Raw genomic sequence first — 14,821 nt, 5'->3', positions numbered from 1 at the left:
GGTCCATTAATTAGTATGCATGGTGTTTGTTTAAGAGCTCCTTGCTTTTTTTATTAAAGTGAGGAACTTTTAACTGCCTTTGAGATGAAAAAGTGGGACCAAATGTTGCCAACAAGAGGAGCAGGTTTGTTTCAGTCTCTTTGGTCCACTTTGCAGGGAGCTTTATCTTCTGCCATTTAGGTTTTCTCTGCAAGTCTCTTACAAGTAAAATCTAAGGCATCGATACAGGCTGATAAACCCAACTCCTGATTTCTTTAATGACTTTCTAAGTCTTACTCTGATCCAGGTGATTCTGTCGGGGGCGGGGGGGGAGGTTGTACAAAGCATCAAAGGCAAACCCCAAAACATCTCTTTTAACCATGTGCGGGGGGGACGGGGGGAAGAAGTTTGTGAAAGAACAAAACAAAAGCAGATCTCCAAGTCATGTTTATTCAGAGCAGACAGGACAAGGCTGGGAGAAGTTCAGTCATTATCTTCCAAAAGTTTATTTAGAACTTTTAGTTATGAAAACAAATAATAAAGCCTAAATACAACTATAGGCAGCACATGCATATATACATGCAGCTAACTAGTTTAACAAGATGTCCAGGTGGCTGGGAACAGCACAGCTGCAGTGATCAATCCAGAGAGCCTTTCTAGACAGTCTAAAAAGCCCAAGTCTCTCCCTTTCTCTGTTTTGTGTTGGGTGTGGTTTTGATTGGTTTGGGTTGGTTGGTTGTGGTTTTTTGTTGTTGGGTTGTTTGTATGTTTGGTTGGCTTTTTTCCTAATTACTGCAGCATTTTCACAGGAATCAGAGCTGGAATCTCCTAGAGCTGCTCAGGAACAATGACAATAATAATAATAATAAAAAGCAGAAGAAAGTGAGTGTTTACCCCTGTATCCAGTGATGTGATCTCAGTATTTACTTGAGTTCTGAGAGGTAAGCATAATGCCAGAAAGGGTCGTTGCTTGTTGCCTTGTACTTTTATTAAGAGGAAGCTAATTATTTTGTCAGTGTAAGAAAGCTATATGCTTGCTATCCACTAAAGAGTATGAGAGGACTCTATACAATAATTTAGATGTATTAAATAAATAGAAAATAATGGCAGCCTTCTACAATGCAGGCTACACGTAGGTTTACTTCGGCTTGAAGTACCCTGGTCTTTAGTACACCTACAGGAACAGACTTGCTCCACAAGTGTTTTAAAGCAGCATATCTATAAGATACATACATAAGAGTGTCTAAGGTTAGGATAAACGTTTTAAAACACACTTTACCATGGTCTCCACATATCTAATGACCCCATTCTGGGGTTGTTATGGGAAAAATTTGGCTGCAGGACCTGTCTGGCAGGCACAGCATCAATCTGGCTGAAAACCGGTGGCACCTGGCAGGAATTTTTCGAAGCCTGCCTGTTCTCCATGGGGTAGAAGCGCTCCGGTGATGGGTTTGTGCCCCGAGTGTTCCCCTTTGGGCTCAGGGGGCTTTTTGGTGTCAGGAAAGGCTGCTGAGACAGGCTTGAAGACTTTAATGCTGCTTTGCAGGTATCTTCACCAGACCTGGGTAAGGATTTCAGCAGGTGGTTTAAGAGACGTGCTCCGAGGGTCTTGTCCATCCACTCGCAGGTGAGGAGGAGGTTGTGCACCTCGTGCATGCACTGGATGTACCCTGTGCTGTACCTCTGCTGGGCTTCCAGGCCTACTTTGGAGTCAGCTGCATTGGAGAGGAGAAAATACGAGTTGGTGAGCATGTAAAAGCTGCATGGTGTGCTTCTGCTTAAAGCATTCACCATGTTTCCCATGTGCACTCGTGGGGGGGTCATTGTTTAAGCCAACTGGAATTTATTATAATGTGAATTATTTGTGGGGAGCAAGGGGAAGGTGATGCAGGGTGTGAGCCACCCAGGCAGGCAGCCCCTCTGTCCTGTCCATCCCAGAGAGCAAAGATGCACTATAGGAAGAAGGTGGCTCTGGAAGGAAAAAAAAAACCTTCCTGGGTTAACCAGTGCCCAGCTCCATCTCCCCATCTAGTGGAGAAAGCCGAGCCCGAGCAGAAGCCCGGAACTCGGCAGATTTGAAAGGTGCTTTTGCCAAGCCACCAGCTGATGAAACCTGCTGGCACTCTCCTCCCCCAGCACTGACCATGCTCATAAGGTGAAGGGGCTGGACACTCACCCATTAGCTTGCTGCTCTGGATGTTCTGGAGGTGCTTCACTGTCATTTCAAGGATGTCTGCTTTTTCCAGTTTAGACTGCTGATAAGGAAAGAGTGCTGAAATTAGGGGCAATGAAGGGTTTGTACTGTGCCCAGTTTCTCAAAAGAAGAGACACCACTCCACCCAAACAGATCCCCCACCAGCAAAAGGACAAAAGGCAGCATCAAAGTTAGTACTTACATCCAGATGAAACGCACCCACAACAGTCTCCTTCAGCTGGTCCAAGCAGTTATTAATCCTTTCCCTTCTCTTCCTCTCAATGAGGGGTTTCCTTAACTGGCAAGGAAAAGGAGGAAGTAAATTTGTAACTGATTTTTTTTTCTCCCCCTTTTCTCCTTGCTGCAGTTCAACAAAGGCAAAAAGATTCATCTCCCACATAAAGCCAGAATGGGGTGACATGATGCTTGGCAGGGACAAGATCGGGATGAAGACTGTGGTGTCTCCAGCTCTGGTCACCACTGGTCCCTTAGTGTCATCTTGCAGTTCTGCCACTTGCACTCATTTTAAACAGTTTACTCAAACCGAAGAGCAGCCTTTTGAAGCCAGAGAAAGGAAGCAGGAAAAAAAACCACCTGCATAGCCTAAATTCAGAGAAAGCATCTTTAGAACATGAGGAAAAATACTGACACCTTTCCCTTTCCCAGAAGCAGTGCCCTGAGCCCCAGCACCCATCGTTCCTGTGCCACGTGGGTGTGCCGCGGTCGTGCACGCGTGGCTACAGCAGCGCGTCCGGGACCTACCTTCCTCTCCTCCTTGCTGTTGGCCAGCTTGTGGGTGCTGCCAGTCGCGGCTGTGGCGGTCATTCTAATCCAGCCTGTCTGCTCTGGGCGCTGGGAAGATGTGGATGGGAAGGAGGCGCTCAGGCAGTGGGTCGCTCCCTTTCCCGATGGGCTCTTGCTGCTCCGCTGCTCCTCTGCTGTATTTATAACCCGGGATTAGCATGTGAAAGGGGACTTTCCTTGGCGGGACTTCTTTTCCCACACGAGGGCTCGAGCCCGGAGGTTTGTGGCCATCAATCAAAGCTGACAGGTCACTGCTTCTTTTCAGTGACCAAGCCGGCCCCCCCAAACGGCGACAGATGTCCAGCCTCCGACGCCGGGCTTTGGAGGGCTCTTTTGTTAGGGAAGAAGGGAAGGAAAATGGGCGAGCTCGGAGCAGCTTGCATGGCTCTTGCTCAATTTGCACAGATTCCCAGGGAGGAAAACAATAGCCGGGAAGCGGTCCTGTTACACCTGGGAAAATGCCTTCTACCCATCTTTTTTTTTTTTCTCTCTATCTCCTTAAAGTGATGCCTGTTTTTACCTGCTAACCCGAGCTCCAGACATGTTATGTCTTTGAAGCAGCCTCTTTATTTACTGATAGAGTATCCAAGCTAGGAGTTCCTGCTCCCAGGAATTATTATTACAAGGTAATGATGATCAATTGAAAACTGTTGACAGCAGATGCTTGTAGGAACATTGTTTCCATTCAGAAATCCTGTATTTACCTCCTGGGAACTTGAATTCTCTGTTGCATATGGCTAGGTGTAGAAAATACTGAACTCTAGACTTCTAGGTTTTGGCTGCTGTGTAGAATTTAAACTTAGAGGCCATTGCAGACACAAACAAACCCAGAGATGAGTTAGTTCTGTGGGATTTTTACTTCTTTGACCTTTTTTTCCACCATGTCACAAGAAGGCTTGGGTAGCTTTTGGGGTAAGGGCGTTTTTCTGTCTGCTCTTCTGAAATGCCAGTGCAGGAGCAGGAGGGACTTTGGATGAGATTTGGCACAGGATGAGAATGCACTTTTATGCCTCCTCACTTCTGCCTGGTCTGGGGGCGGAGTCCGAAGGTGTTTTTCATGACTGCACTTTTGCTTTCTGACAGTCGCTTTGCTAATGAGCAGGATTTGGCAGTGTCCTGTTGAGTCCCACAGGTGAAGCGCTTTGGGTTGGTGTCGAATGTGTCACCTTATTGAAATGGAGAGGAAGCGGCCGCAGCGGTTCAGAAGCACCGCGAGCTCTCCTCACCCACTGGTGGGGTTCCCAGCAGCTGGTGTAGCTGCTGCAGCCGCGGGTGGGGATGTGCCCCAGTGATAAAGGCGAGGACACCGCGTCCCTTGCTCAAACGCGGCGTGGGTGTGTGTTTGCCTGCGTGTGAATGCAAACATACTTGCAGCATGTCTGTACGCCCTGTTGCTTGGGTGCATCGTGAAACCATGTCCTCAGTCATGGCATCTCGCAGGCAGAGTTGTTTGTCGATCAAACACAGAGCTAGGGTGCAGTTACCTGGTTTTATAAGTGCCCTACTTGGCAGAAGCCTGAGATAGGCTGATGTGGTTTGTGTGCTGGAAGATGAGGGCTTGGAAGGGGAAGGTTAATAAATTGTCCTTTGTGCCAGGTAAAGGAAGCAGGAATGTGCTTCTTATTTCAGATGCATCTGTTGCATGGCAAAAGGAGGTCCCATCACCCTGAGTGGGAAACCCCTCTTGTCAGCTAGCCCTGGCTGCTCATGAGCAAGGGTTGACCCAGCTGAGCATGGCAGAGGTGTCAGCAAATATAGAATTGCCTGAAAGCTCTGAAAAACTTGACCAGTGCCTGCTAACATCCCTCCCTGGGCAGGCACAGCTACAGAGTGCTGTGTGCCCTGTATTAGTGACCCAAGGGGTGGCTACCCCCAACATCGCCAAGAAAGTCTCTCTGGTGTCTGTGGTGGTGGCATCTCCTCCCTCACCCTCCCTTTCCTCCTTGGCCTGGATTTGCTGCTTTGCCTTACCCTCATTCCTGCTTTACAAGCCCTGCAAGGTGCTTCTGAGCTTCTGGGCAAGGGGAATGCTCTGAGAGAGGGTCCCACACAAGCTTCCCCTACAAAGCAGCTTCCACAAAGTAGGCAGGCAGGGGCAATGCTGGCAGCAAAATGGTGGGCATCAGGGACGGGTGGGTGTAATGGGGAGCCCAGAACAGCACAGTGGCTCCTGGCACCCAGCCAGGGTCCGTGCCTAGCCCACGCAAGGCAGCTGAGCCCTCAGCCTCAGCAGGGCAAGACCCTTGGCTCGCCTGCTGGCGTCTGCTCCGGGTGAGCTCATTTCAAGGTTCATTTGTAAGACAGCACCGCAGTGAAAAAGAAGTGCAGCTTTTGCTGTAAACAGTTATTTTACACCTCTCAGTCAGGGCAAAGGCCTTTATTTTGGAGGCACGGTGGGTGCAGGCGGGAAAGCTGCCCCGGCTTTGGGGGGAGGCTGACATCTGTGCTGGGGATTGTAGGGACGCAACAGGCCAATGCAAATGAGCATTAAAGAGAGCTTTCTGCAAATTCCCGCTTTCCTTTTGCATTGCCTACTGCCAGGTTTCACTGAAAAGGGGATTCTCCTTCATAAACAAAGCCTTCCTTTTTTTCCTGAGCTTTCCAAAAAGAGGAGAAGAAAGAAAAAAACAGAGAAAGAGAAAGGGGTCAGTGCTGCTTGGAGTTTTCTTTTTTGCTATTTGTCTACATTTCACACCCTGGAGAAAGAAAACAACTTTTAACATCTGTTCCTGCACTTTTTAGAGGGAAAGAAAAGCTCTTGAAAAGGGGAAAAGTGTGGCAGATGTTGGCAGGTTCTCTCCGACGCAGATGTCTTGCTCTGAAGAAAACTTTCTTTGGAGATTGGCTGCCAGGGCTCCTCTTTGACTCGGGACACGCGACTGCCTAGCGAACGAAGGGACGTGGGAAAGCGCCCGTGAACAAAAGGCCTTATTCAAACAAACCTGAGAGCCGTGAACAATCTAATAACCAGCAGAGAAATGGTCAGTGGCCCCCCAGCCCTGCTGGGAAGGGTTTGGGGCAGCCAGGGGCCACAGGACAAGGAGATTTTGCCGTGTCCCCAGGGCTGCGAGCAGGGGTGTCCCCTCCTCACCCCCTGACTTCTCCCTCTGGGGCATCCAGTGTGGTGCTCTGGCTAAGGACCGTCTTTCTTGAGATGCTGAATGGTCTCGGCTGATTTGCAGACTCAACCATCCCATGGGGTCAGGTAGCAGAGGAGATGAAGGACAGGTATCTTCCAGGTGGCTGGGCTGGGATATCCCACATGCACTGGCCAAGGCACTGTCAAACCCCTGCAGTACAAGGCAGAGCAACTACTGGGCAGGAAGGATGTGGCAAGACACGGCATCCTTGTACACACATTTAATTAAGCTTTTAAGTAAGAGGTTCTGCCAAGGTAACACTAGCTCTGTTGATTTAGGACCAGGCAAAAGATTCTTGTGAAACTGCTTTCAAGACAATAAGATTTTATTTTTTTTTTTAGTAGAAGGCAAAACCATTGAGAGAAGAAAGTGTTTTCTGTGAACCTTTTTTTCACCCTCTGCTCCTTCTCTCTAGGTGGTAAAATGATTTAAAGGAAGTTTTTGCTATGAAAGCAGGTAATATTTTAGTGAGAAGCAGGGAAGAGGGAGAAGAGCTAATAAACTTCCCCTAAAAGGTAACTAATTCTGGTTTGCTGTTGATGCTGAGGACCTCTGTGATTATTCCTCCAACTCCTCCAAGTGTTGTTCTGTCACCTCTCTGCTCTGATTCATTTTCCCTGGGCTCTGGAGAGGGTAGAGCCACTTGTACAGGCTGGGCAGCTGTGCTTCTTCCCTGCTTGGGGCTGGAGGGGACAGCCTGGTGAGATGGAGCTGTGTGGCTGCTTTGGAGGTCAAGTGCTGGAGCGATCAGCTGAAACCCCTGCTGTGGGTGTTACCTATGTGTTTCTTTTATCAACAGAGCCCTCTCTGCATGGTGGCTGGGAAGCAGGAGCCAGTTCAGGCAAGCTGAGGAGCCCCATGTGCAGGAAGGATTCTGTGTTACCAGAAACCCACATGCCCACCCTAGTTGGTCCATCCAGTGGCTCGGGGTGATGCTGTGAACACCAGCTCATAACCTGGCAGGACTGGGGTGGCCTCTAAGTCCAACTCAAAGCACTGGCAAGCTGATTAATGGCCTGGTTAATGTAGCTGAGACTTTTCTATTGATGGGTTTGCCATGTAAGAGCAGGAGGGAATATGAGCAGGTGCTCCTGCTCATGGCAGGACCACTCAGAATCACAGAATGGTTTGGATTGGAAGGAACTTTTAAAGATCATCTAGTCCAACACCCCTGCAGTGAGCAAGGACATCTCTGATTAGATCATGTCACTCAAAGCCATGTCCAGCATGACCTGGAATGTTTCCACAGATGGGCACCTACCACCTCTCTGAGCAACCTGGGCCAGTGTTTCATGACCCTCAGTGTGAAAAAATTCCTCCTCCTACCTAATCTATATCTTTCCACTTGTAGTTTAAAACCATCACACCTTACCCTGTCACAACAGGCCCTGCTAAAAAGACTTTTCTCATCTTTCTTATAGGCCTCTTTAAATACCAAAAGGCTGCAATAAGGTGTCCTTGGAGATTTCTCTTCTACAGTGTTCCATCCCTCCAATCAATTCTGTGGCCTCCTCTTGACCTGTTTTAATATGTCCATGTCTTTCTTTTGTTGAGGGCTCCAAAGCTGGAGTCCCATCCCCTCTCTGGGATGGAGACATATGTAGACTGGATTTATCTCCAGTTAAGCAAATATTTGTCCCTTTTCTAAGGTGTCTCTGCAGGCTGGCTGTGTGTGAGAATGGGTCCCTGGCCCTCAAGAGGGCCTGGTGAACAGGCTGTCAGAGGGGTGGACAGGGTGCTCGAGGCATCCTGCCCCATCCAGCTCTCCCAGTTGTGTGTGGGTTTGCTTTGTCTGCTTTTCTTACTTTTTCCACCCACTGCAATGTGGGGTTTGGGAAGCAAGGAGCTAAGTGCCAAGTTTGGGGGCTCCCGAGCAGACAGACAGTGGGCAGGGTGAGGCAGAAGAAGTGGGTGCTGCTGGCATGGGAGCAAGTTGGTCTTGATGTACAACCTCAGGGCACCCTCCACACCCTGCACTCCCTCCTGTGGGGATGGGCTCCAGACCCACCTTGCTGTGAGCAAACACTCGCTAAGGAGAGGCTGTTTTTACAGGGGCTTTAGTCATGAAGTGTAAAGAGGTTTTTGTCTGGGGCTTTCAGAAGGTCAGTTCTGTTTCAAGGCTGAGGTTTCAAAATGAGGGATAAAATGAGTTTAAATCTGGGGGTTTCTTCATAATTCTAAATCCCAAGCTGCCCATCCTGAAGCCCTGTCTTGCCCAGGATTGGGTTGTTCTCAGAAAGCTACAGCAAGAGAGAAGTGTGAGGAGCAGCAGGACATACCTGAGTGGTGACTGGGTCTGCTGGGTGCAGGCAGTGCCTGGGCAGGCAGGCTGGCTCCTGGCACCACGCACGCAAACCACAGCTGCTCAGAGGTTACTCATTGCTGGATTCCCTGGGGGGACCAGAGTTTTGTCTCCAGACTAGCCTCAGCTGGGATGTTGTACCTGCTGTATCCCATCTTGGGCTGGTGCAGCCGTGTCTTCATGGATGGCATCATGTGTCCCATGGCTCAGCTGGAAGAGTACGACACTGGAAATAAGCTGGGGCACAAAAGCAAATGATGATTTATCTGTGCATGGGGCATGGAAAAGAGCATTTGCAGTTACTTGCTGTGATAAGGAGAGCTGGCTGAGAACACAGTCCCAGTGCAGCAGACGCCATTCACGATGGAACACAAGACTGAAGGCACCATCAGAGCTCGCAGCTGGAGAAGGCTGCTCCAGACACTCTTTGCACTGGAAGGTTATATTAGTTAAATTGTTGGGGCTGGGATGAAGCTGTCTGGGGTGTACCCTCTGTGCCTAGCAGAGGGATGGAAGGTGATGAGTTTTGTGCCAGGGCAAGAGTTGTGAGAGGAAGAGGCAGATGGGATCTAGGAGATGAGTCTTAATGTCTATGGTCAATTGGTGGCCTGTTAAGGCAATGCCCTGTTCAATTCACTATGGTGTAGACAGGGCTAGGAATGCAATTGGAGGTTCATGTGCTCCAAAGATATTTACAGGTGGAGAGAGAGAACATAGATGGCACTGAACAGTGCCACATGTGGTATTTTCATTATAGGGGAAGTCCAGATCCAGAAATAGAATTGGACATCTTCTGGAAATTCAGTTGATGTCTCTTGATCCAACTCCTTTAATGACTGCACCAAACCTTGCCAGCTCTAGCTTGGCTTTCTCAGTACCAGATGGCTTTGCCATCTTCAGGAGTGAACTCCTGGGATTGAAAATGATTACAAGGTTGTTACTATCTGAGTAATTCTCAGCTTTTCTTGCACACTCCCCATCCATCCTTTGTGTTAAGGATCAGCTGATGCTCCTGACATCACTTAAGCTGTCTCCTGCCTGGCAGGTTAGCAGTGCTCCTGGCCAGAGGAATTCTGCTTCAGAGCCAGAAAGCCGCTGCTTGCAACACACTTCCTAGGCCAAGAGCGCCTTACAGGAAGAACGAAATCTGATAAGCCCTGTGGGTGATGACAGACTGATAAGGGTTTGTCCCTTGCCTGTGCTGAAGTGGTGCTACGAGGGGCAAGAGACAAGCTTGGTGGAGAGTGTGTAGTGTGCTTCAAGAGAACGTTCAAAGGGGTTCTTGAACTTTCCTCATGAGGCATCCCAGCAGGTGTTTCATTCAAGAGGGCGTCTCTGGGCTTTCTCACACTGTACATGTGATATTACCAGATGACATCGGGTAACAAGCCTCATCTATAATGAGTAAGTGCTTGGTTTATTTAGTAAGCTTCACTTTCCACAGCAGTGTGGGTTTGTGGCTCCCCAAATATTGGAACCTGGGATTCAGCATGCCATAGCCAGCCCCTGCACACCTTGTACTTAGTCCTGGCTCATCCCATATATCCAGCTCCTGCTCACACACAATACACTCAGCCCCTGCTCACCCCATATCTCAATAGCTGCTCACCTGTATCCCAGCCCCTGCAGAGCCTGTTTTTTCTTAGCTTCTCAGTTCCCAAGGCCACAGAAGGATCTAAGTTATGTTTCTCCTTTGTGAGACAAATACTTCTTCTGTGACTGTGAGAAATGTGGCTTGGCCATGTGCCACTAGCAGCTTTCCTTCTGTAGTCCACACGTATACATGTACTGACACTACATCCTGACCTCCTGACACGAAATACCTTGTCAGCACCAACAAGGTGATGAGGCTTGTCAGTGTTAATGCTCTGCATGTTGTTTTGGGCTGTGGGCAGGTGGGCTGCAGCAGGATGACCAGAGAGCACCAGGCTTAGCAGCAGCATTTCCTACATGCTGCTTGTTTCTGGTGCTGCAGGGCTGGGATTGCATGAGCTGAGGAAGTGGGGAAAATACTTGCTTGGTTTTTTTGCACTTCCTTGTTCAGCTTTGGCAGAGCCCAGCTGCTGCTGCTGCAACAGCAAAGAACACAAGGTTTAGGCTGAGAAGGTGTGAGCTTCAGGATTTCTGGTCGTTGAGAGCCAAGTCCATCCTGAATTGTACATAAAATCACATTCTGCCCTCTAAGCTAATTCTTTTTATCTATAATTTATTTAATCTATTTTTTTTTTACCAATGAAAGCAAAAAGGGTTATACTGCCTTTTTTTTTTTTTTGGCTATTTCATAAATACAATCTGGTTCTAATCATCTCTCTTCTCTTTAATTTTTTTTTCCTCCTTCATCAAATATACCTTCAAGATTGTCCTTTTTTTTATAGGGTTGTGGATTTCTTATTATTCTGGAGGAACCATAGGATGTAGGAATCCTGCTAGTTCTTGAGGCACAGTTGCTCTGTGGAGGAACATCAGAGCCCCAATGGGGAGAAGAGCATCCAGGAGCTGTGAGAATGTGAGTGATGCTCCATGGGCTGGTTTGTGAATGGGAAAAGCAGAGTTTGTACTTGTTTCACTTTCTCCATAATGAGGCATGTAAAAATAATAACAACCCCTCCACTGTCACAAATGTTTTTCTTCTCTTGTCTATTTTTAACACTGGGAGCTGTGCCCTGAGTTTGCTCTGTCAAGAAGTGAAAGAGGCCACAATCCATGTGAGCTCTCCAGGGATTTTTCCAGAAGAATGCCTATAATCAGCTGGGCCTATTGTTGTGTTTTGAAGGTGATGTTCCTTGTTCCTAGTGTGCATGTATACACCTGTGCAGGTAGCAACTCACCTGCATGTGGAAGATTTTCAGGAGATAAAAATTTTGCTGTAGAATGTAAATGACTTTCAAACACGAATACTGCTGAGCTAGGGAAAAGCGGCTCATCTCTTCCCCAAGCAACTGTTTAACTTTGCAGGTAAAGACAGGCTCAGCTCTGGAGTGCCCTTCTTGAGAGCCATAAGGAGGATGCACAGAAAAGCTTTGGAGGTTCTCAGGAAAGTTCCCTACACATGTTTGTTGGAGTGGCTCAACACAGCTCTAAGTGTCACAGGGCAATGGCTTCTGTGTTAACTCAGCTCCACAGCAGCTGAGCAGCAGCACTTAGCCCATGCCTTCACTGCAGCTGTTTTCTACTGTAAATGCTAATTAATTAGTTTCTGCAAAGTCCTTTGAAGGGGTAAAGTGCTAAGTAAGTGCATTGTAACATTATTGAGAGGGTCTGGGCTGTAGAGCTTAACCAGCACTACTCAAATGTGAATGAAGTTAGTAAGCTTGGTTCATAATGTCTTTAAAATGTACAAGAATAGGGAAAGCCTGGGGGAGAGCGACTAAAAGAAGAAGGAGGATGACCAAACATCTTCCAGTTCCACTTCCTCACCTGCAGTGCTGGGTCCAGCCCTAGAGTCCTCAGCACAGGAGAGAGATGGACCTATTGGAGCAGGGCCAGAGAAGGCCACCAAAAAGATCAGGGAACCTCTGCTGTGAGGGCAGGCTGAGAGAGTTAGGGGTGTTCTGCCTGGAGTCAAGAAAGCTCCAGAAAGGTCTTATTGTGGCCTTTCGGTACTTAAAGGGGGCCTACAGGAAAGATGGGGACTGAGTTTTTAGCAGGAATTGTTGTGACAGGGCAAGGGGGGATGGTTTTAAACTAGAAGAAAGGAGATTCAGACTAGATAGAAGGAAGACATTTTTTACACTGAGATTGGTGAAACACTAGCACAGAGAGATGGTAGGTGTTCCATCATTGGAACCATTCCAGGTCAGATTGGGCATGGCTTTGAGCAACCTGCTCTAGTTGAAGATGTCCCTGCTTACTGCAGGGGGTTGGACTAGATGACCTTTAAAGATCCCTTCCAACTCAAACGATTCTGAGACTATGATTCCCTGGTTTTCAACCATAATATAGCACCATAACCAAGAAAACCCCTTCTTTCTCCTCCAATAATTTTGTTTCAGAACTGACTTGGTAACAACAGGAGAATAAAAGTACTGATAAATAATAGGAGAAAAGCAGTCCTTCCAGAAAGATTGCTGGGTAAATTTGGGTTGATAGAAAAAAATGCCTCTCTTTTCCCAAAGCCTTGTGCATTTTTGTGTGGCAGCTAGCCCTTGCACGGACACGTGGAGCGAGGCTGGCACACGGCAGTGATGGTCACTCAGGGTGACCAGCGGAGCAATACATCGCCCATTAAGAGCACCCATGTGTGCTTTCCATCTGGGGAGCACCTGTGTGGATTCCTGCACCTTGGCACTTGTACTTAATACTGCCATTGTTCACAACACCAGCACCAGAACAAGAGGACACAGTCTCAGGCTGCGCCAGGGGAAGTTCAGGCTGGAGGTCAGGAGGAAGTTTTACACGGAGAGAGTGATTGCCCGTTGGAATGGGCTGCCTGGGGAGGTGGTGGAGTCGCCGTTACTGGAGGTGTTCAGGAGGAGACTTGACAGGGTGCTTGGTTACATGGGTTAGTTGATTGGGTGGTGTTGGGTGATAGGTTGGACGTGATGATCTTGAAGGTCTCTTCCAACCTGGTTTATTCTATACATCTTCTAACACCTGTATTAAAAGGATGAAAACTAAAGACTTCTGCCAATAGATGGAATACCCTGCTGATTGTTTCACTACTGTTCTCCTAGATGTATTTGCTTCCAGTTCTACTGAATTAGCAAAGGTATTTGATTGAGTTGTTGCCTTTTTTTTTAACTCAGGAAATATATTCTTCTACAATGTTGTTTTTCAGGGCAACTTCTGATACTTCCTTTCATGTTTGCCATGTCAATGGGAGTCTGGTTTTGGCTTTAGTAGTAGATTCTTGGTGGAATGGATGATGCTCTTTATAGATATCTTCCAGTTGTTCCACAGTAATTAGAAGCTTACAAAGGGCTTGGATCTGCAGAATGCTGCTCTTATTCCTTTCCAGGAATTTTCTGCTAATTGTCTTTCTATTCTGGCAATCTTTACATGCTACCCTTAGTTCTTGTGCTTTCTGTTGATATTTTTAATATATTTTTTTAGTTGTGAACTGGGAACTTGAATATAAATCATAGCACCCCTGTGAGGAAGAAAAAACCTGATATGAATGATAATTGCATTTATTTATGCTTTCTACTGTAAGTAGTAGAACAATAGGGCAGTGTGAGTCTGTTTATTATGTATGGATTGAGTTAACTGAAAAGTAACAAAATGCTTACTTAGAGATGTTTCTTTGAGAATAGCTTTGGGAGTCTGCAGGGAACATCCCCACCAGTAATGGGTGAAACATAATTTCAGATACAGTCGTAAGCACTAAGGATTAAATTCAGCCAGTTCAGCTTGGTTCAAAGTCTGGATTCTTGTCCTTCCAAACTTTAAGTAGAAGATATTCCACTGTCATCCCTACTCTTAAGTTCTTGTTCCTTTTACCTGAAACACTTTGTTAGGGGACAGGAACCTGGGCTCTGGTCTGTCAATCACACCAATACATGCCCATGCCCAATGGACACAGAAACTGGATGTTGGTTGTGTTCTTTCCTCTTTGTGCATTTTTTAGGGCAGCTGGCAAGAAGACCAGGATTATTTGCTCAGATGGTCCATGTGATGAGTGTGATGTTTCTACTGAGATGGCCAAAGGAACATCTCCACCCCATCACATGGCCAGGCAGTGACATGCCTGAGGTATAGGCAGTTATTTCTGCCTCTGTGCTCCCTGCCTCTCTTACCTGTGATGGTTTGGGCTCTGTGCAAATAGGGCTCATCCTGGGTATCCCTTACTTGCACCACTGCCAGTAAAACTCAGTGTGGGGCTCCTTTTGGGAGTGACAATTACCTTGCCTGGGACTGTGCTTGTGTGGGCTTTGAGCAGTGACATCTAAAAGTGTGTAGCAGGCTGGAAGACCTGGGGGGATGCTGTGCAGGACATGATGAGGGGCACTTGGGACCTACCCCAGCAGGGTAGCAGACAAGAGGAGAAAACCTGCTCCAAAGGGAAAGGGCACATGTATCTTACTGCATACAGCCCTGGAAAAGACAAAGGATAAACCAGGCAAAGAGTTACTTCATCTGCATGAAGTACTGAAGAAGAGGAGAATGCAGCCAGGGGGATTAAGAAGTAAGCCTTACTCCCTGGGGATGGGGTGGGACAGAGATCCTTGGGACTGCTGGAGACCTATTTAAAATCATATTGGAGAGACTGTTGTGTCACTGCTTTCATAAAGAAACCAGCCTGGTGTGTGAGATCCTTCAAGTGTGATGCTCCTGCAGGGACATGTTGGCCCAGACTGGTTTGTGGCTGAGCCATGGGAGTTGTGGTGCTCTTGGCAGCCTCCCTGCCTCCACCCACCCTTGGCCTCAAGGAGAGCTGAAGGAGGCTGGCCTGGAGAGCCAGCT

General features: G+C 47.7%; 1 protein-coding gene and 1 long non-coding RNA gene across 3 annotated transcripts; one reads left to right on the top strand and one right to left on the bottom strand.

Annotated features, from left to right (window-relative positions):
• Positions 1–857: 857 nt before the first annotated feature.
• On the bottom strand, positions 858–3,075 carry LOC137444703 (transcription cofactor HES-6-like). Of its 2 annotated transcripts, XM_068145720.1 has the most exons (4): positions 2,936–3,075; positions 2,376–2,471; positions 2,156–2,234; positions 858–1,694 (listed from the first exon to the last, which is right to left on the bottom strand). In XM_068145720.1, the coding sequence occupies exons 1-4, from the start codon at positions 2,996–2,998 to the stop codon at positions 1,255–1,257; spliced, it is 678 nt and encodes a 225-aa protein (XP_068001821.1). In that variant the 5' UTR covers positions 2,999–3,075; the 3' UTR covers positions 858–1,254. The 2 variants fall into 2 exon arrangements, with proteins under 2 accessions (XP_068001821.1, XP_068001819.1); XM_068145718.1 differs by lacking the exon at positions 2,936–3,075 and having other exon boundaries at positions 2,376–2,613.
• LOC137444704 (uncharacterized) lies at positions 858–11,013 on the top strand. Its single transcript, XR_010988217.1, has 3 exons — positions 858–920; positions 1,526–1,606; positions 10,795–11,013. It is a non-coding gene; the product is annotated as an uncharacterized lncRNA (long non-coding RNA).
• The last annotated feature ends 3,808 nt before the right edge of the window (positions 11,014–14,821 follow it).

The sequence above is a fragment of the Melanerpes formicivorus genome, unplaced genomic scaffold (genome assembly GCF_026170545.1).
Source record: "Melanerpes formicivorus ecotype bairdi unplaced genomic scaffold, bMelFor1.0.p_v2 SCAF_12, whole genome shotgun sequence".
Lineage (NCBI taxonomy): Eukaryota > Metazoa > Chordata > Aves > Piciformes > Picidae > Melanerpes > Melanerpes formicivorus.
The sequence above is the reverse complement of the archived record's forward strand: the minus strand, read 5'-3'. Positions and strand labels throughout refer to the sequence as shown.